Source organism: Carettochelys insculpta, chromosome 1 (assembly GCF_033958435.1).
Source record: "Carettochelys insculpta isolate YL-2023 chromosome 1, ASM3395843v1, whole genome shotgun sequence".
Taxonomy (NCBI): domain Eukaryota; kingdom Metazoa; phylum Chordata; order Testudines; family Carettochelyidae; genus Carettochelys; species Carettochelys insculpta.
In genome coordinates, this window is record NC_134137.1 from 32,083,293 (window position 1) to 32,104,061 (window position 20,769).

The window sequence follows — 20,769 nt, forward strand, 5'->3', positions numbered from 1 at the left end:
ATCCATGGCTCAGCTCCCTAGAGAGCACATGTACGGAGGAAGTGCAACAAGTCCTAGAAAGTAGCAGGAGGACTTCCACCAGGAAGACCTACAAGCAGAAATGGACTCGCTTCACGGCATGGTGTTCTACCAAACAGCTAGCCCCCCTTTCGGTGCCTATACCTGTAATATTAGAGTATTTACTGGACCTCAAGAGAGGAGGACTCTCACTATCCTCGTTAAAGGTCCACCTTGCCGCCATTTCGGCGTTCAGACACGAAGAGGAAGGGCACACGGTGTTCGCCCATCCCATGGTTACCAGGTTCCTCAAAGGGTTGGTAAACCTATACCCCCCTCGGAAACTGCTTCCACCTTTGTGGAACTTGGACCTGGTGCTTAATGCGCTAACGGGACCACCGTTCGAGCCTTTAGCCATGGTTTCCCTCTGCCTTCTTACGATAAAGACGACCTTCCTTCTCGCAATCACGTCAGCTCGCAGGGTGAGCAAGCTTGCGGCAGTTATGGCAACGCCACCCTGTACAGTATTTTCCAAGGAGGCAGTAACCATACGGCTGCATCCAGCCTTTGTTCCTAAGGTTTCTTCAGAGTTTCATATTAACGAACCTATTGTTTTACCCTTGTTTTATCCAAAGCCTCATAACTCTAACGAAGAGGCGCCCCTACACCTCCTGGACGTGAGGAGGGCGCTGGCCTTCTATATAGACAGGACCAAGCCCATCCGGAATACGGATAGACTCCTGGTCTCTCTCGCTCCCAAATCGAAAGGAGAAGGTCTCTCTTCGCAGAGAATCTCGAAGCACATCGTATCCTGCATAAAAATGTGCTATGAACTCAAGAAGACTCCTTTACTGGCCCCCCCAGGGCTCACTCCACTAGGGCGGTGGCAGCATCAACAGCCTTTTTCAAGGGCGTTGCGCTAAAGGATATTTGCAGAGCGGTGACCTGGTCATCCTATGACACCTTCGCCAAGCACTACGCCCTTCACAGGGTATTCCAAGAGGATACCCAGCTCTCGACAGCGGTCCTCTCGGGGACAAGCTGTACATGATCCGATTACCCACCTCCTATCTTGGGTTACTGCTGGGTAGTCACCTAATGTGGAGCACCCATGGGGACACTCGAAGAAGAAAGAAAGGTTACTCACCGTAGTAACGGTGGTTCTTCGAGATGTGTCCCCATGGGTGCTCCACTACCCGCCCATCCTCCCCGCGTCAGATCTCTGTTTAGTGTTTTGCAGGAGCATCCGAGGCGGTTGGTCGAGAAACTGGCGGGGACCGGATCGCGCATGTGGCCAGGAGCACGCAAGGGAGCGGCGCGCACCGACGCATGCGCGGTCCGGCAGAAACTGCTTGGAAGATCCAATCTGTGGCACCGGGCAAGCCCGACACCTAATGTGGAGCACCCACGGGGACACATCTCGAAGAACCACCGTTACTACGGTGAGTAACCTTTCTTTTTGATATGTTAAAACTCTAGCAACCTTTTCTATAAGAAGCTACATTTTTTTTTTTTTTTTGGAGTAGAGTCCTAAGAAAATCCTTCCAGAATTATGCATTTAGAACATTCACTGCCTGACTTTCTGGCATAGGAAGAGCACTAATAGTTACTATGCTTGTTCTGTTATTCACATAAGATTGCCTTGTACCAAATAAATGCTGATGTATTTGAACTCTCTTGAATACCTTTTTTGGACTAGCTCATTTGTCTGCATAATCGCATCTTCTGCTGTGGCAAGCATTCAGTGGTACATTGAAGCTTAACTAATACCCTCCGTAGTGAGCATTTATACTACTGTTTAGGAACGTCAAATCTAAACCAGTCTGCTTGATACTTAAACATGTATCTTAACTTCTAGAAAACACTGGAAAAACTACGAGCAAAAAAGACTCATTGACCACCAGATTTCCTGAATGAGAGATTTCTGGGGATAAGAAGTGCTTGACACCTTTCTCGGTTCAGTCCAACAAAAGTCTCATTAGGCCAGAGTCACATTAAGCAGTATCATTATGTAACTGTGAAGAACTGCACTTTGATATAGGTGAAACAATCATAATTTAAATAATGTAGCAACCTTGATAGTGTATTACAAAGAGTTGAGTAATAACCAATACCCAAACTTCGCTAACTACAGATTGTCTGCCAATTTGTATTATGACTCAGATTAACCAGATATAGATTATTGTACAAAGTTTTTTTTTAAATGAGAGAGGTTTTCATGGAAAAGGACCAGGTGAATCTTTTTAATAAAGTTTTATAATGAAACTGTGATTTATATGTGTGTGTCAATTTATTGGAAAATCAAAGGATAAACTATTCAAATTTGCCTAATTTCAAATTATTTAAAATGATGCAAACACCCTTTAAATGATGCTTCTGGGGAGATTTTTCAAAAGTGGAAGTGGTGGTTATGCCTATTACTGACATTTCAGTGAGAATTAAATTGCCATTTTTATCTTTGAAATTTAATCCTGGGTTCTGTAGTGCCTTTTGATTTTATTAAAATTTTACCCAGTGTGTTTTACTGAAACACGAATCCTTCTGGGACAAAGAATGGTAAGCTACTCTGGTGGAAAGTCATGCTTAGCACACTTGCCTGAGAAGAAAACATCAAGTACTAAAACAGGATCTTGAATAAAACCAGAAATTCCAAATTAACTCAAATTTTTAGGTGATTACAGGAACACCTCATAAAGCTAACATCTTGCTCTATTTACATCCAGAAAGCATGTCAGCCAAAAAAAGGCTATTGCCTGCAATACAGACATAACTAAGTGAAAACTAGTAGCTTCTGCTAGAAAAGTTGGATTTCGTCAACCATTTGGATAGTTGTGGCCTGAAATTCTTACAAACTGATAATTTATTTAAGAAAAAGTAAGTAGCAATTGATATTGTGAAGTTTTGGTGTGTGTGGGATATCAGATATGCTTAAATAAATTAGAGCTGAACTGAGACACCAATTCAAATGATTATGAATCAGCATGATAAAATTGCGTTCAAGCTGACAACAGTGGAGAAAGATTAAGAATGGACTGTAAGATATTTCCAGAAGGGTAACTCAGAACAACATGTTCCTCGCTAGTTTTTCCCCAGTCAAAGGGAGATGAAGATGGCACTTGCTTAGACTTCATGTGACATGCCTCTAGCCCTCTGCACACCCCCTACACAAAAAAAAAAAAAAAAAAAAAAAAAAAATCATACTGACAGTATCTGATCAGTCCACACACTCACATTCCTGGGCTTTAGAATCTAGTTGATTCCGTTCTTCCTTCTCCCCCAACACCAGTGCATTTAAGAATAGGGCATAAGCTTCAAGCAAGACACTTTGTCCTCTCCAGAGTGCTTGGGACAGGTTTCTTGTAGCTATGATTTAGTGCCAGGTGTTGTTGTTAAAGTCATGGACATGTTACAACAAACAAGTTGCAGCCTGTGACCAATCTATGGCTTCCACTAACAATACCCCCAGTTAAAACGTAGGCACTGGAAGATGTTTCAACTGTTACTCCTGCTGTTCTGGGCTAATGCCTAGGACTGCCCAAACAGTGGCCAATACAGCAAGACCTGGGGTCAGCTGTAGTTGTGCTAGGAACTCAGATTGTGACCTTAGTGAAAGACTTGCACCCTTACGTAGACATACGGAGGTAGCTGTTAATTTGTATCTTCACAAAACAAAAAAGCAGTTCTGTAGCACTTTAAAGACTAACAATATAATTTATTAGGTGATGAGCTTTTGTAGAACAGACCCACTTCTTCAGCTCTGGAAAACTATGTAGGGCTTACATGGAGCTACTGAAACTGGCAGATGGAGTACACACTACTTGATCCCCAGAACTGATTTTTGCTAACACTAGGGGAGCAGCTCAAACATGTGAAGGGGCTGGACAAGGGCAGGAAATTGAGCCGGCAGGAGTGGGTGTGGCAGTGACATCACTTTGTAGCACCCCAGCTTGTCTGTCAAAGAAAGTGGTGATTGCGGAATACATGCCAACAGGCACGTGAGAGTCTGCAGGTTAGGGACTTCTGTGCTTTTCCATGACTTAGTCCTTTACAGTTAGAAGCCACTGGTCCTGTGTCAGCCCAAATGCTCCCAGGAAAGCCCATCAGATGTGGACTGGCACTGTTGAAGGCCCATAGTTGGTTACTTCTGTTCAACTTCAATACTTCCTTTTGCATAACACTGGTCAAACCACTTGCTGATGTGTCCTAAAAGCAAACATTTGAAATACAAGTACATATAACCAATCCTCAGAACATCACATACGCAACTGATACATACATACAAATGGAATAATCAGCGTCCCAGAATTGGATAAATAAATCCACGGCTCCTTTTCCACATACACAATTGTCTCAAATCTGTCAGTGTTCTCCTTCCCTGATCTGTAAAAAATACCAGTTCTTCCTCAAAAGGCTCCTGTTGGCTGGTAACAGACAGCTATGGGAGTGTAAAGAACTGGCAAGAGCGAAGTGCTCAACATCCGTACCTCTGTCTTGCTTCATTTGACTTTGGAGCAAAACTTCTTCACAGGAAGACTGTCTTCGCAAGTGCCCTGATATTCAGGAGACTGCGTCACATTCACAGCAGCAGCAGACTCAGCATAGTCTTAGCTAATGCAGAATGAGGGGCTCATTTTGACTGGGTGTAGGGTGTTACTAATCTTTTTTTTTCCTGCATTTTCCTATGAAATAAATGAAAATGATGACAAGTGCAAGGTTGTTTTTTGTGTTTTGTATTTTTCTTTTGCCTGTATTTTTCAGCTTTAATCCCTGCTGCCTCACTTTAGGATTTTTGCCAACCAGACATGAAGAACTATATAGTGAAAACTACCCACGCATGGCTGGCTATGTAGTGATTTGTGCCAGGGTAAGATATACTATATAGTACTAGGTGCTTAAGTGTACAAGGCACTATTAGTGCAGTTTACCTGTAGTCTCTCACCATTTTTGGAAGGTGTGGGTCCTGATTAACAAATTGAAGTAATGGGTAAGACTAACAGTGATAATTTCAAATAAATAAAATTTGGTTTTAAAATATTTGTGGTCAGCTGTTCAAAAACACCTGCTCTGCCAATGCTGAGGGAATGAAAATTTCCTATCTTCAATAGCTTTTCCTACACATCCCTTGCATGCTCTATGCCTGACTTTAGTCAGTCTCATCCAGGTGAAAGTGTATGTTGCCTGGGTGAGGAGCACAATCAAGTGATTGCTACCTGTTTAGTGACTCCTGCCTCCTCCAGGAGTGCTGAGATTGCCCTTACCCTGCAGGCTGTCTTACCTGCCTGCTGGTATAGACTGACATCATCACTTCCCAGCCTCTTTTGACCAATAAGCTGAAGTAGTGTGACCACCCTTAGCCTATATGGCTAATGTCCTGCTCCTGGCCAGACACTCTGGATGTTTCAGTGGCTCCCCACTACCCCTCCAGTTACTCGTGTGAGTTCTGGGGATCAAGCAGGCTACATATGAAAACAGCAGGTGCTCACTATGCCTCAGTTTTGCATAGCATTGAACCCAATTACCTGTCTGTGATGTCCAACTAGCCCTATTATGCTCAAAGTACACTTATTGTTCAAGCCAACTAGCCCCCCTCAACTGGCTAAATAACCAGCAGTGGCCCTGGTTGAAGGTTGTAGAAAGTGTGTGCCATTATGATCCACAAAGCCTTCAGTCAGCTTCACTGATGGTAAAGTGAGGGTGTTCAGCTGCACTTGTGAGCAACAACTTCCAGCCGTAAGGCTAAATCCTTCAGCAACTTGGACTAGGTTCCAGGCATAGAATCACTGAAGTGTAGAAAAGGGACTGACTGGTCATGTGGCCAAGGTCCCTACTCAGAACAGGTCCATATAATAACTGGACCAGTCCTGACAACTGTTTGTCTAATATTACACCTCCAGTGCCAGATTCCTTTGACTTTTTGGGCCATTTGTTTTAGTACTTAGCTGCCTTAATATGTAGTAGGTTGACTGTCCTGGGCCAAACTATTTCTTTCCTACAGGCTGAAAGGTAGCTCACACTAGTTATCAGTGTAGTAATACAAGCTGGGGAAAAAAACTAAGGTGACCTGCACATAGAGCAAGTCTGTATGACTCAGGTGCATGTGGAGTGCACTCACTGCATGCAAAGGGCTGGTATACTTTAGTCAACACACCCACACCCTGCAGATTCTAAGAATTCAAGTGCAGTCAATGCAATCTTGCAGCCCACTGAGATGTGGGGTGGGGGGGTGGTGCAGAGAAGCATGCTTGTTACACTTAAGTACATGGGATCTTTTCAGGGGGATAAGGCAAAATACCAAATTGACACTATAACAACCTAGCATATGCATAGAATGCATTATGCCCCTGCCCACTCCCCAACTGTTACCAGTCTGTTGCTCATATCTGGTCACTGGCCAGGTGATCTGACATGAGGAAATGGGGAGCAGGGCTTCTGCCACTCCGAACTGGTGTTCCAAGTCTGACAAGACAGAAGCTGCAGATTTGTGCAAGATACCCCATCTTACATAGAACTTTTCTTCCAGTCAGTTCCAGGTGTTATGCTTTATGCACTTAGACTCCATTCACATAACCATGGGCAGTTTTTTGTCAGCATGTTGGTCCCTCTTTAGGGCTGTTTTGAGTTGTATCTGTTTTAATCAGGGCTGCCTGACCTTTAACTAGGCAGCCATCTATCTATTCTGCACCAGCCTCCCTTCTACCCACAGCCCCCAGGATAGCATCTTGGTGCTCCTAAGTCTAACTCCGACTTTTAACTCCAAAGGTGAACTGAACAAGCATCAAGCTTTTATCTCTAACACTCAGTCCTTGCCCATTCACTCCTCCTCCAAGGACATCATCGCTTCACACAGGCAGAGGGCTGGAATTGCCTTTATAAGATTACAACCTACTCATACATACTTGTTAGTACAAGCCTTTAGTGATGCTCTTTTACACCAGAACTTGTATTCTCATTATTCCTAGGAGCAGAGGTCAGCAACCTGCAGCTTGAGTCTCATGCACCTTTTATTAGTTATTTGCAGCTCCCTGCCCTGCCATTTAACCAACTGAATTTAGGGTTTATTGTTTCAGCAGGGGCCCAGAGCTGCAAGAGCCAGCAGCTACCACAGCTGGAGCTGTAATGACTCCATTTGGGCCTTCGCCTAGAGCAGTCTGGCCCCAGAGTGGGGAACTAGAGGGAACAGTTCTACATACCCCCATCACACCCATCTAGGTCTTCCATATTGTCAGGCTTGCTCTCTCCCTCTGCAGCTCAAGCCAGAGCCTGAAAGGAGAGGGGAAAGTAGAACAGGCCAGTGGAATGGAAGGGGAAAGTGGTTCCTCTGCCCCTATCCCCATGCCACAGCCCAGTTGCAGAGCTTGTCTCAGGTAGGTTCCTCTCTGTGCTGTGAGGGAGGTAAGGCACACTGCCACCAGCTGACAGGGAAGTGGTGCTGGGTCTCCTGTAGAGCAGCAGGGTGTCTCCATGCCCCTGCTCCAGAGAGCACAGGGACTCTGTCTTCCTCAAACTGGAAGCAGCAGCGGTTCCTATGACACTAAGTGGGAGCCAACAGTTCAGCTCTAGCCAAGACAGTAGATGTGACAGTGAGACAGTATGAGGCAATAAGTTCCCTGCAGGTGCTGCTCCATGTGGAGGGTTGATGCAAACATTGCTTCATGCTGCTTAAGAGCCTAGGCCCAAGCTGCAGTTTCCCTTATCACCATTTGCTCTCCCATGCAGGGCTGAAAGTAACTCAAAACTTTCTAACTGGTACCAGTCTTGTGTGCCCGCTGTTCTTAAAATAAAGGTTACAAACACTATTGTTTGGTTCTTGAAGACCATCTAATTTCCATAGCTTTGTGGCTCTTGCTGTATTGAATTTTTAGCTGAATTTGAAAAAAAATGGTTTTGTGCTAGTGTGGTTGCAAACCCCTGCCTAGAAGCATGTGTTATACCAAATTGCAAGGATCCTTGTGCCAGATGCATCTTCAGTAAAGGTTCAAGTTTCTGCTGCCATGAGAAGGGTGGCTAGTAGCCTTGTCCTTTTTAGTCATTATACTATATTCATGTAAAGTCTAATGTATAAATGGGAGAATACATGCTCATACACCCCACTCTCTAACCTAATTTGTGCACTGCTGCTTTAGAGAACTTTTGCATTTCACATTTTAGTGCCTATGAGACTTGAGATAATTCACTGTACAATCACTTGACAAGTAAACTTCAGAATGTCACATTCCAGGGTTCACAACCTTCAACTGATTTGGGGTAAGTGGGGATAAGCTGTGTTGATCAGAAGGGGGTCTTGCCCAGACATCCATGACTTAAATAAATCTGTTTGTCTCTGAAGTGCTGCAACTGTTTCTCAAATAAGCAGTCCTGTATCAAAATGAACATAGTTCATCTAGAAGTCTGAGTAAAAACAATATACATGGCAGTTACCAAGTTTCAGTTAAAAGATCAGATTTATTTCAGAAGCATCCAGTGAAGCAGTGCAAACTCAAATTAAAATTTCCTCAGTTTACAGAGCGGGTAACATTGGCCTACAAAAAAGTTAAGTATAATCAGGCAACATTGCTGAACTCCTCACACTCCAACAGGGAGAAAAAACACAAAGTTAATATTTAAGCCAGTATATACAGTCATGTCAGCTATTAACTATAAGAAAACCATGTCAATATGGCAACAGTCATACCACTTTCTAAAATAAAGCAACACTATTTTAGCCTGGGAACATACATAATTCCCTAGGCAAGTTAAATTCCTAAATCTACAGAATCAATTTAAAGGCAGCCCCCTTCTGTAGTGTTGCAAGTGAGGCTCATTGGAAAGGCAGTAACTGGTTGGTGAAAAATTCAGTCAGTCATCAGAAACAGGTTGATATTTGAAAGCCTGTTCTACTAACAGTGGCAGGAAACAGATTGAAGAACTACTATAAATGGAAATGTTTAAGTTATACTTTCACAGGCATGTCAAACATGCCACCCTTAATGAAGGGTGTAACTTAGCTTTATCAGTGCTGTTACAGTTAATGCTTGGATCATTTTTTTTTTTTTAAATGTTGATACTTTAGAACAGAAAGTAAATGAACTTGAAGCAACCACTGGCAAAAACAACTGGCCTGCTTCAAACCTGATTCAATGGTACTGATTGCCAGCTTTGTTTATGCCAATGTTGCAATGAGATACTCGTTAAGACATCAGCTTCCAGCCAGAAGTTGCTAGACTCCATCAGCAGATGCTGTGCACATAACCATTATATTTCCAAACTTGTGCAGCAAGTAATTTTTACAAAAATCCTTATGTTTAACAAGGCCCTCCCTACTGTTATTTCTCCAAAAACTCAGCTACTGGTTAGTACTTTCACCACTGATACCTAAAGATGATCAAGGCAAACAATACTAAGCACACCACTAGGAGCTCCCATAAACTGAATTTAAGGCTGGAAAGGAAATACATTGAGCATGAGCAAAAAGCTCAACTGAAGATTTTGGGCCAAGTGCCAGATGTGCCAAGATTCACCTTACACTAGGGTCCCACTGCATGCATATCAAGACACTTCTGTTATAAGCCAGTAACAGAAGAAAGCAATTAAGCAGTTTCAACATGAAACAGGTGAGATGCTCATGGAGCACTCTGATCCACATGTTCTTAAGTGATTCGGTTCCAAACAGACACCCACAAGTGATGTTCTGAATCGAAAAGGTAAAAGCCAATAATTGAAGAGCAGTATTACTACTGTGAATCCTGTGACAAGTTGCCTCACAGAAATTAATGGATGGAGAAGAGGTAACAGCTGTTGCAGAAGCTAGCTCCAGAAAAATATGCATTTTGAACAGGACTGAGGAGGAACAAGTGTTTAGCAAAAAGGCCTTTTGAGCACCCATTAAAATTAACTCTGGGATAGGGATGTAGTATAACAATTCTATCTGCCAAAGTGAGTTACAAGACAGATTATTAAAAGCTGCAAAAGATGTAGTGCTATTAAAAGAAAAACTGCTACTGAAAACTAACCAGAAAACCACTCAAGTCCTGCAGTATGTGAGTTTCAGATCCATTTCAGGTTTGGTGTCAGTGAAGCCCCAGGACCCTACTGTAAGTGAACACCAGCGAGTAGGGCGGTAAATCAAAAAAAAACTAAGGGTGCCAATTTATCAAAGCTTCCTCTGTGACTGCTTGAATGAAAGGCAGGTTAATTTATGACAACTTGGCCATGTATTAAACCAACACCCACACGTGGTGGAAGGTTTAACAATTCAAACAGTACAGTGAATTTGTTTTGCTAGTGTACATCTTTTGCATGGCATTCTGGCGGGGGGAGGTGCCTGCAAAGCCCTGCCTTAACCAAAGTATGGATCTAACACAGCAAAACCCAGGCCTGCTTCAAACCTGATTCAAGTAGGTACATAGGTAAGGCTGGAGGCTTTGAGACAGGAATGTGTTTGTACAATCATGCATATTGAGCATAGTACAGCATGACCATCTCAGAACTATAGGTAAGAACATAAGAATATAAGAACATAAGAACATAAGAATGGCCATACTGGGTCAGACCAAAGGTCCATCAAGCCCAGCATCCCATCTGCCGACGGTGGCCAATGCCAGGTGCCCCAGAGAAGGAGAACAGAAGACAAGTGATTTATCTCCTGCCATCCATCTCCTGCCCTTGTTATGAAGGCTAGGGCACCATACTTTATCCCTGGCTAATAGCCATTTATGGACCTGACCTGCAAAAATTTATCAAGCTCTTTTTTAAACCCTAATAGAGTCCTGGCCTTCACAGCCTCCTCGGGCAAGGAGTTCCACAGGTTGACTGTGCGCTGTGTGAAGAAAAATTTCCTTTTATTAGTTTTGAACCTACTACCCATCAATTTCATTTGGTGTCCCCTAGTTCTTGTATTATGGGAAAAGGTAAATAATTTTTCTATATTCACTTTCTCCACACCATTCATGATTTTATATACCTCTATCATATCGCCCCTCAATCGCCTCTTTTCCAAACTGAAAAGTCCCAGTCTCTCTAGCCTCTCCCCATATGGGACCCTTTCCAAGCCCCTAATCATCTTAGTCGCCCTTTTCTGAACCTTTTCTAATGCCAATATATCTTTTTTGAGGTGAGGAGACCACATCTGCACGCAGTACTCGAGATGTGGGCGTACCATAGTTTTATATAGGGGAAGTATGATATCTTTTGTCTTATTATCGATCCCTTTTTTAATAATTCCTAACATCCTATTTGCCTTACTAACTGCCGCTGCACACTGCGTGGATGTCTTCAGAGAACTATCCACTATAACTCCAAGATCCCTTTCCTGATCTGTCGTAGCTAAATTTGACCCCATCATGTAGTACGTGTAATTTGGGTTATTTTTTCCAACATGCATTACCTTACACTTACCCACATTAAATTTCATTTGCCATTTTGCTGCCCAATCACTCAGTTTGCTGAGATCTCCTTGTAGTTCTTCACAATCCCTTTTGCTTTTGACTGTCCTGAACAACTTGGTGTCATCTGCAAACTTTGCCACCTCACTGCTTACCTCATTTTCTAGATCATTGATGAACAAGTTGAACAGGATCGGTCCCAGGACTGAGCCCTGGGGAACACCAGGTAGGTAGGTAGACTGGTACAATTTTATTGATTATCAAAAGTAGATGAGGCCATAAAACAATCTCACAAATAGTCTGGCAACATACTGAGTAGCTTGGTGTACCCCAAATAAGGTCTTTGCTATTTTACATAATATGTAATCAATTGTAACTTTTTAGGATGAGCAAGTATAACTACAGGTGTAAGACAGCTAATCAGAGGGAGGGATTGGGCAAGTTATCCCCACATGCCTTGCTCACAGCAACTAGAAGCTGAACTGTTCATCCCAGCAGAGGCACCCACAATTCATTTGTGTGTAAGGAAAGAACAAGGCCACAGCCTCCTATCCAACAGTCGTAAGACTTAGAGCTGAACTGCATGTGATTTATAAAAAAAAAAAAAAAAAAAAAAAAAAAAAGAGTACATATATTTCTATATCCTTAGTTCAATGTCTTGTGCATTGTCTTCAGTGTAGGTGTTTCTGATAACTACCCCATTCATTGGAACAGGTACTTGTAAGTCTGTATTATACCCAAAATAGTAGAGATGGTTTAAGTTAAAGGTTCTTTGGTGTCTTCTGGCTCCTGTGTTATGAGTTGACTGTCTTCCAAAGCCAACACTTGCTGACCACACAAGAGTATGGCTGAGGTGCAAGCTCTGACCAGAACCTGGGAATACCAGTCAAGATTGGGATGCTTCATTAGGAGACAAAATACTGAACTTGTCAAAAGGAGCTGAACTTCAACTATACAGAAGAATCAAATATAGTAGAGACTCCTTGGTATAGGACCTGTCAAGGACAAAATCTAGACTTCAAACATCTCCAGTGTCATGCTTTTAGACAGTACAAGTTACACACCCTGAATGAAAAAGGCTCCTGCTTGCCAAGAATTCCATCATTGGGTGTACTGAAGCTGCTGTCTTGCACTGGTCAATGGAATTTCCTTCCTGTTCCACGCAGAAAGTAGACAATATCTTCCGTGCTGCCAATGCCACAGTAGTACTAAATTCTGATGCTCTGCACAAAAACAGATGCTACTTAAGACATCCACAAGATGTTTGTTTTTGTGCCTGTTCCTGATGGCCAGAATATCTGCACATCTTGGAAACGTGTTAGGAGCTTTCCAAACCGATGCATCAATGGAATTTTTTTTAAAAGATTTAGTGCATTAAAACTACCCTTCCTTATTGGATATGGATGGATCTTGGGAGAAAAGATTCATCTCAGTTTGTGTGAAATAAATGCTCCTAAATCAATCCTTCAATTTATCAAATGGTCATGTACAGAGACCAGGTGCTCATGACCCAGCAAATACCTTGTTTGGAGATGTGACAGACCAAAAATATTAACTTAGCCCTGATTTAGAAGTTGAGCAACTCTAACAAGCAATCCCCAGACAGTGATGTATGTAGAGTGAATAAGGGACCTGGGCTATGTAAAGCTGTGGTATTTGAGGACATGGTTCTGGAGTTTTCCCCCGACTTCTCTAATTAAAAGGATGGTTCCATCTACATCCTGGATAAAGCTCCCTCGACCAAAGTTACTATACTTCCTGTAACTTGGCTATCCCCTACCTCCAATACAAGATAGTATACTCTACTCACACTCAATGATGGATTAAAAGTGAACATTCCCAGATTTAGCTCTGGCTTCACTCATAAGCAAGTTTTCATACAAATCTGCTTGGTGTCTCAGAAGTATAAGGTCATTATCTAGAGCTAGTTTTTAGTTGCTGCTCAGCCACTTAATTCTCAAGTTCTAGTGGCACAGCCCTTCCTCATACACATGAGCAACAACCTACCTACCACTATATCTATATCTCCTCAGGAACAGGCCATGGAACACACTAAGTGCTCATGGCATCCTGCTGAGGATTTCGATATTAGGTCATCGCGTTAAGGGCTGCTGGTTTCATGGCCATGCAAACCCTCTTTGAAATGACCTCAAGTGTAGTGCTGTTGTTGGTTATCAGAATTGCAAACACTTCACCTTTGTAATAAAGCTCCCCCAAGGGTTTTTTCCTCAATGGCCAAGTCAGTTCCTGTCTTCATTTTCAGTGATTAATCTGTTTTTGACAAAAGAGCATTACACATGTGGTTAGTATCAAGCCATAAAACACAGCAAGGTGAGAGATGCCCGAAGATAAGCTAGAAGAAACACTATTCAGAAGCAGTTTAGCTCTTGTTTTCTTTAGTTACATTTAAATAAGAGCTCTGCACTCTTCCATGGACCATCTGAGTGGTGTCAGATGAAATCAAAACAGATCTTTTAGAAATATTCCATAGTCAGGTACTTCTATTTTCAAAGTGATTGTTAAATAGCTGCTGCTGACACCTCACTATTCTGAACTGATCCTTTTACATAGGCTCCTCAGCAAGGATTAGGCAGAATATGAGTTGTTACATGCAAGTGCTCACACCATTTACATTACTTGTTTCCAACGGATTCAGTGCCACCCAAGTAGCAATACCAAAATCTGATGGAGTTAATTTATGGTCATGTCCACAGTACACTAGAAATGATATCTCCTAGTATCCTTGGTAATGACCACTGATTAAACCAGATTAACTTTAGTACTTGAGCTCTAAAACCTGTGGTGTAAAAAGGGAGGAGTTACACAATAGTGTAGATAGCAAGTTAAAGCTCTTAAAATTAAGCTGAGCCCAAGCCACTACCAGAACAGTCATCCTTGACAGACCCCAAAGCATTACAAGTGCTTATGCCTAACAGTAATCACCAGTTCTCACCTCACACTACCTCGAACTTAAAGTTCCTTTTTCTCTTCAGAATTAGGAAGCACTAAAATCACAATATCCACCACAAGGTACCTATGCAGTGCCAGGTACATATGTAAGAAATGAAGAGTACAGGTGTAAGGGGTTGTAAGTGCTTTGCAGGACACAATCAGAACTCCAAAATGATCTGGGCCAACTAGAAAAAGGTTCTGAAAATAGGATGAAGGTCAATAAAGACAAATGTGAAGTACTGCACTTAAGGAGGATATTTAAGAACAGAAATTATATAAATGGTGCTTAGTCCTGCCATGAGGGCAGGGGACTAGACTTGATGATCTTTTGAGGTCACTTCCACTTCTAGTATTCTGAAAATAGAATTCATAGATGCTGAAAATTCAAAATTAAGTGATTTTGCCCCCAAGCCAAAGATGTTATCACAATTAGAAAGGAGGACTGCATCTGTGGCTTAGACCACATCTCAGCAGTTTCCACTCTATTCTAGCACTGTGTTGTAGTTTCAGGGTATGAGATGGTCTCAAAAGCCTTGTTGTGTTTTGAGTGACTTCACAGTGAGCTGTTTGCAGTTATATTCCAAACTGAAAGCAGTGTTTCAGCTGTTTAATCTTACCGTGACACAAGCTGGCATCATGATGCTATCGTTCAGAATTCATCACAACCAAATTTGGTTAGTGTGGTAGTGTAACGAAGTCCCTCTAAAAAGAATAAAACAGATGGTCATCTGAGTCAAAGAAAACAAATATGGAAATAAAAAAGGAGGTAACTTCAATTCAGAAGAACAACTGAAATTTGTATCAACAAAAATACCAGGTTTAACAAGCACACAGCATGAAAACCAACGATGCCAAATGCTGAATTTCTGTAGCACTGTTTTTTGAACATCCCCGCAGATGAATGCTGGTGGATGCAGATACCATACAGTGCGCAGCAACAAACTTCATTCCCAAAGGTTCAGCCCATTTTAAAATTTCATTTCTGTAAGAATTGAATTTAGAAGTTAAATTGCTTGCAGCAGTGGTAAACTCAAGGGGACAACCTATGACTTAACAGCTTGCAACATGGAAATCAGAAGTATAAGAGGAGCCCTTATTTAATAAAGCCAGTAAAACTCAAGTTTGCAGAATTACACACAGGTATCTTGCTCTCCAGCTGACTCACTATTTTTTAAAAACAAAACATTTAACTAGTTTTAGTCAAGACACTGCAATTTGCAGAGAGTCTGTGGCAAGATCGCTGAATTCCACAATGCTCTGGTACAGCGAAATGGAATTTCTTCACAATTTCATTTTTGATTCAAAATACATCTTAATGTAGTTTTTCTGCTTCCTCTATCCTGTTTTCAATGCATTGTACATTTTTGCTGCAACCATCTACTGGACTTCAGAAAATGAGGGTTTGGCAGCTGGCAAAGGGACCACTCATCTTTAGCACATAGTCATGCAGAATTCTATTTACTGAAGTTTAGTACGTTCATTAATATTTTTATTTCTGAATTAGTAGCCCAGCAAAAAATGAGTGAAATTCACCTCAAAGCTATTATTTCAAACTGTCTACTGACAATGTTTTATACACTGGTCTTGGCAAACACGAAGGTTAGACACAATACATTAAAAAAGGCCTGGGTGAAAGACTGATTTCAGTTTCTGAAGCTGCAGCAACAGAACACAAGATCTCACTCTTAAAGCTACACGGGGACAATTATTCATTAGTTATAGTAAGTGCAAGCACAGAACAAGTACTCACTAAATCTTACTCAATTTGCCCATGTCCTGTTGTGACTAGATTTTAGTCCAAGTTGAGTGTTAGCAGAGCTGGTGCCTGCAGGACAAAAAATATATAGCTCAGTATCCACACAGACAGTTGAATAGTTACACACACCACAATTTGAGATCTGTCTTGCAGTTTTATCCCAAAGAAATAACAAATAGTTCAATGGGTAAAGCGAACCACAAGTTTACTCTATGAGGCATTTCCAACGACATGAACCTACAGGACAGGCTCCATCGGGACAGACCTCAACAGCTGCGGTACCGTAATAAGTCCAGCAGTGAGAAGCTACAGCTTCTGTAATTATCCATATAGAACAAACTGCCAGTATAAAACAACCCAAACATTAACTGCAACAGGAACATGCACTGAAGAGGTAAGGCCTCTTCCTTACATTTCTGATCCTGTCCTACATTTGATAAAGTCTTCATTTGATGAAGACTAAGAATTAAAAGGGTCACTGGTATTTTTCAGCTTTCCTCACCATCCATTTCACCAAACATGGTGGAATGGTGGCTCTAATAAAATCAGAAGTTTTGTAAAAAAACCTGATAACACAGCAGATAGCTGAAGGATCTAAGGCTCTGCAGCAGCAGATGCTATCACACCCACATCTTTGGAGGACCCTTCACTACAGTCTATGATGTGTCTAAATATGGCAGCTGTCACATGCTCTGATCTATCCAGACTGTTATAATCTGAAGTCCATATAATGGCCATGAATTTTTATCCAGACTATTAATCTGGACATAGAAATTGACTATACACAAACAGCCATCAATGGCACAAAGTGACAAAAAGCAAAAAACTTCCTTGCTGTTTCTTCACTTAGTCATCTCGGGCATCATTTGTAACAATAGTAATTATGTTTAACAGGGAGAAGTGTAGTTTTGTTAGTATTTAACTGGATTTTTCTATGCATATCCTTGTGGAAGTGAAGTTAAAAATCCTTACTTATGTGCACAGAGAGCACTGATCAAACTAAGTTCATTCTATTAATTCTATTTACCAGGACTGAAATGCTTCTCACATTGAGGAAATATGGTGGAAAAATAAGTTAATACCAAAAGCCAGAGTTTATAGAAGGGTGAGGCATAGAACTTCCTACCTTGTGAACAGAAGGCTTCAATGTAAGAACTTCACTTGTTTTCTAGATGTATCTTGCCTGAAAAAAAAAAAGGGCCAGTGTATAGCCACACAAATATGAAGTAGCAATTTAACACACTAGGATTATACTGCCACACATTTCCAGAAGCATGGGTGTTCTTTTAAAGATCATGCAACCACCAGCCACAACCATACTTTTGAAAAGCTAAAATCCAGAATCCAGAGGAGTGTTTATAAAAACAGCAACAAACATGACAGTCTTAGTCTAAGGTATTTTCTCTTTAGTCTGATACTACATTGAGCTTAAACCACTCATCAGAAAGCAGGTACCTGAAGTAGAACTAGAAAAGAGCCACAAAACTGACATGTTCAGAAAGGCTGTGTCAGTCACTCTTTTCAGAGCAGTTGAACATTTTGCCAATCATCATAACAATTTGTCACAACATTCTCTATATTCTGGAGCAGAACAAATTTTTACTAAGTTTATGAAACACCAGATCCATTTATTCCTTCCAGCATAGAAACAGCTGTCAGTTAAGAATTAAGCTCTGATTTTTCCTGCACCAAGGATCTGATGGCAAGTTTAATAGGACTAGCTAACAGCATGTTTTAAATGGCTCTTCAAACAGCTCATGCATGTCAGGGATTTTTACCATCCCCTGGGCATGATCATCGCCATGGGCCAGGGGATACAGGCCTTTGGCCACATAAAATCAGTGCAAGCACATGAGAAAATCTAAATTGTCATAGGCTGCAGCACCAACAGTCACTTTGGGTCAGCTGGTTTCCCAGGTAACCTGAAGCCATGAATAATTCATAAGCACATATTTGAATAAAGGCTCCTGATTGGGCGGAGTTCCAGTTTTCTGGAAGCTTCTAGACCCAGTCAGACCTGATTGAAAAACTGTACCTGAGAATCATGAATATTTATATTAGCTCATGAATAATGCATGGAGACTGTCTGTAGAAGTAAGGCTCCCCCCTGCATTCTTTGGCCCTGGGAGCTCACTGTCCTAACAGTGGCACCACACCAGGGAGCGTCGGTTGCTCCGGCAATGTCCGCCGACCCTTAGGCTAGCCCACAGGGCAAAGACCTTTGCGAAGAGCTCCTGAGGGACCACCGGCAGTGCCCACCTGCTGCCGCTGTGCCAGCGCCGCCTGACCCCTCCTACAGCCCCACTGAATCGAAGCGCAAGATTTCTCATCACAACATTTGTGTCGAGGGAGCAGCAAGTGGGCCCTGTGGTGGAGTGGCCAGGTGGCGAACTGGCCCCGCCTTTTTGGCGGGGTACTGCGTACCTGGCTGCAAAGCCCAGGGTCTGCCACCTAGCAGCGCCAGCACTCCTGCTGCCTCCGCCATCTTGCCACATTGACACCTCCACCACCTCTGCAGCTACTTACCTGACTAGACAATGCCACCAAACACAACTTAATCTACTGGACATGACCAACTCTCCAGCTTCAAGACACGTAACAAACCCTATCTACTGAACCAAACAAAAACAGATGCCATTGTCTGGGTTTCGGGGCCCCCAGTGGGGGAGGACGGGGGTCACGCCCCTTACACTGCGGAGTGGCCTGATGAGGCCCCACAAGACCCGAGAGACTGACCCTTCAAGGCCGGGCCTTTGCCCAGGCAATAGGCACATTTAATTATAGTGATAGTATTTAGTATTAGTATCATTAGAATTCCCCATAGTTTAATAATTTATAGTGACAAGCCTGAGATTAAACAGATATACATTGCTTGGCAAGGTGAAGGCCAATGCCTCCCTAGTCCTTTAGCCTCTTCATCCCACTCTCTATCCCATTATTCAGAGGGAGTCTCTCTATTGGGCCCCTCGCTTATCCCCTATTATCAAGGTACCTTTAATACAAGGTCTCCTTGCTGCGGCTGACCTGCGCACAATAGCAGGCGGTGGCGCTTACCTCCCCATCCCGTAGCACCGACAGGAAGGTCCAGGCAGCGGGTGTCCTTTTTTAACTTTTATTGCCTCAATTCCCTCTCCCAGCATACTTAACTAACCAACCACTTTGCCTTGCGGTAAAATAAAAACTACTTCCATTCAAGAGGAGTTTTTTGACAAAGCACCGTGAGTGCAACAAACATAGCTGTAAGTTAAATATACATATACTGTTATATATCATACAAGGTGTTCTTTGTTACTACTTCGTTGTATTTGTTAACCTTGTTACATGATTAATAGATAGTTTGTAATTTATCTTTGGGTCTCAGTCTTCTCTGCCAGCTTCTGCCCGCCAGGTGGGTTCAGGGGAGGCACATAGCTCCATTAGTGGTCTCAGGGGTAAGCACACTCAGCCCATTGGGTTTGGGGCAGTCTGCAACTGGGTCCTTGGGACTGGGAGGCGCTCGGCCCCTCCCTGGTGCAACATAAACCTTTTGGGTCGAGGCAGGGGAAACCTGTCCTGTTGTCTTTAAACAACCTGTCGCAGCAATGCATAATTTTCATTATCATGCCTTTTGCTTTCCAATGAGCAGCACAGGTTGTAATCTGATCGTTCACATCCTGGTATAGTCCAATTTTATACCATACAAATCACATCTGCGTTAACAAGGCATGCAACATCCTTCAACCATGTAGCATAGCACTTTCAAGGTACCACAAAATTTATTGCAGGAGACAGTGTTTCTTACCAAGACAGTGTAGTTTGTACCTCAAATATTCCAGTTATTTTGAATCCCTGAAAAGAAAAAGGGAGAGCTCAAATGCCAACTAAACCTAGGAGTTCACTGTTTGTTCTAGAAATAGTTTTTTCCTCTTAACTTCTTCAGGCAAAATGCAATTCAGTTACCCATTTATATTACTTCTGAACTACAACTCAAATGCCGACATTAAATTTGGCTGTTGGTGAATGAAAAGCTTTTCAGCTTACACGGAGCTCTTTTCGAGTCCTGTGTAAGGTCAAACTTGTCCTTCACCAGCAGCCAAAATTGGCCAAATAAGAGATGACTGCATCTGCACTGTTTCACCAGTATTCTGGAACAGAAACAGCTAAAGTAATATTGCAAAATACATTAAATCTTTAAGACATGGGAATCCATTCATAGAATCAAACCTTGCTAACAACCAACTCTTAAATGCTCCTACAAGACTGCAGAAATACATAAATGGCCGCAAGTATAAAAAGCCCAATTTCCAAGAAATTAATGGTTGTCGGTCTTGTAATCCTTACTTTGAATTTGGCAAATTACATGCTGCACCATATTTATCAGCAGTCTGCAAACAAAATAGCAAGAGCAGCCATTTTTTCCAACTCTGTAAAAAAAACTCAATTCAAGAGCCAATCCATGTGAATACAAGATGGTCCTTAACAACCAACCCATACTTTTCGTAACCCCTATTTTAAGAACAGCATGCACACAATGATTTGCAATGCAATACACTATTCCCTTGTTTAATAAGTACTTGACTTACAAGCACTCACTAAAATGAGGAACACACATACTTACCTTTGTTGACTAGGCAAGTGAACTCCCTCCAAACCCCACCCCTGCAGACCCAACCCAATGCAGCCTGAACACCACCCATCCCTGTTGGCCCTGCCCTCAGCCTGAAC

General features: G+C 42.2%; 2 protein-coding genes and 5 non-coding genes across 24 annotated transcripts in view; 1 reads left to right on the forward strand and 6 right to left on the reverse strand.

Annotated features, from left to right (window-relative positions):
• The window catches only part of CEP295 (centrosomal protein 295), a 74,341-nt gene extending 71,988 nt beyond the window's left edge, over positions 1-2,353 (forward strand). For all 3 annotated transcript variants that reach the window (XM_074984118.1, XM_074984110.1, XM_074984127.1), the window contains exon 29: positions 1,856-2,353. In XM_074984118.1, coding sequence (XP_074840219.1) covers positions 1,856-1,894 — 39 coding nt within the window. In that variant the 3' untranslated portion in view covers positions 1,895-2,353. The remainder of the gene's footprint in view (positions 1-1,855) is intronic.
• A 254-nt stretch (positions 2,354-2,607) lies between these two features.
• The window catches only part of TAF1D (TATA-box binding protein associated factor, RNA polymerase I subunit D), a 34,380-nt gene continuing 16,218 nt past the window's right edge, over positions 2,608-20,769 (reverse strand). For 4 of the 16 annotated variants that reach the window (XR_012643948.1, XR_012643960.1, XR_012643947.1 and 1 more), the window contains 6 exons: positions 19,847-19,893; positions 17,192-17,248; positions 16,060-16,134; positions 14,927-15,011; positions 13,553-13,628; positions 3,648-4,200 (listed from right to left, as the gene is read on the reverse strand). The gene's annotated coding sequence lies outside the window, so the exon portion shown is untranslated. Of the gene's footprint in view, positions 8,517-11,588; positions 12,581-13,552; positions 13,629-14,926; positions 15,012-16,059; positions 16,135-17,191; positions 17,249-19,846; positions 19,894-20,769 lie in introns of those variants that run through there. The other 12 variants (XR_012643949.1, XR_012643956.1, XR_012643963.1 and 9 more) reach the window with 10 other exon arrangements.
• Positions 13,375-13,507, reverse strand: LOC142007721 (small nucleolar RNA SNORA25). The gene has a single exon (XR_012643997.1). It is a non-coding gene; the product is annotated as a small nucleolar RNA SNORA25 (small nucleolar RNA).
• LOC142007723 (small nucleolar RNA SNORA32) lies at positions 13,993-14,113 on the reverse strand. The gene has a single exon (XR_012643999.1). It is a non-coding gene; the product is annotated as a small nucleolar RNA SNORA32 (small nucleolar RNA).
• Positions 15,104-15,241, reverse strand: LOC142007720 (small nucleolar RNA SNORA8). The gene has a single exon (XR_012643996.1). It is a non-coding gene; the product is annotated as a small nucleolar RNA SNORA8 (small nucleolar RNA).
• On the reverse strand, positions 16,206-16,336 carry LOC142007725 (small nucleolar RNA SNORA18). Its single transcript, XR_012644001.1, has one exon. It is a non-coding gene; the product is annotated as a small nucleolar RNA SNORA18 (small nucleolar RNA).
• Positions 17,554-17,625, reverse strand: LOC142007719 (small nucleolar RNA Z40). The gene has a single exon (XR_012643995.1). It is a non-coding gene; the product is annotated as a small nucleolar RNA Z40 (small nucleolar RNA).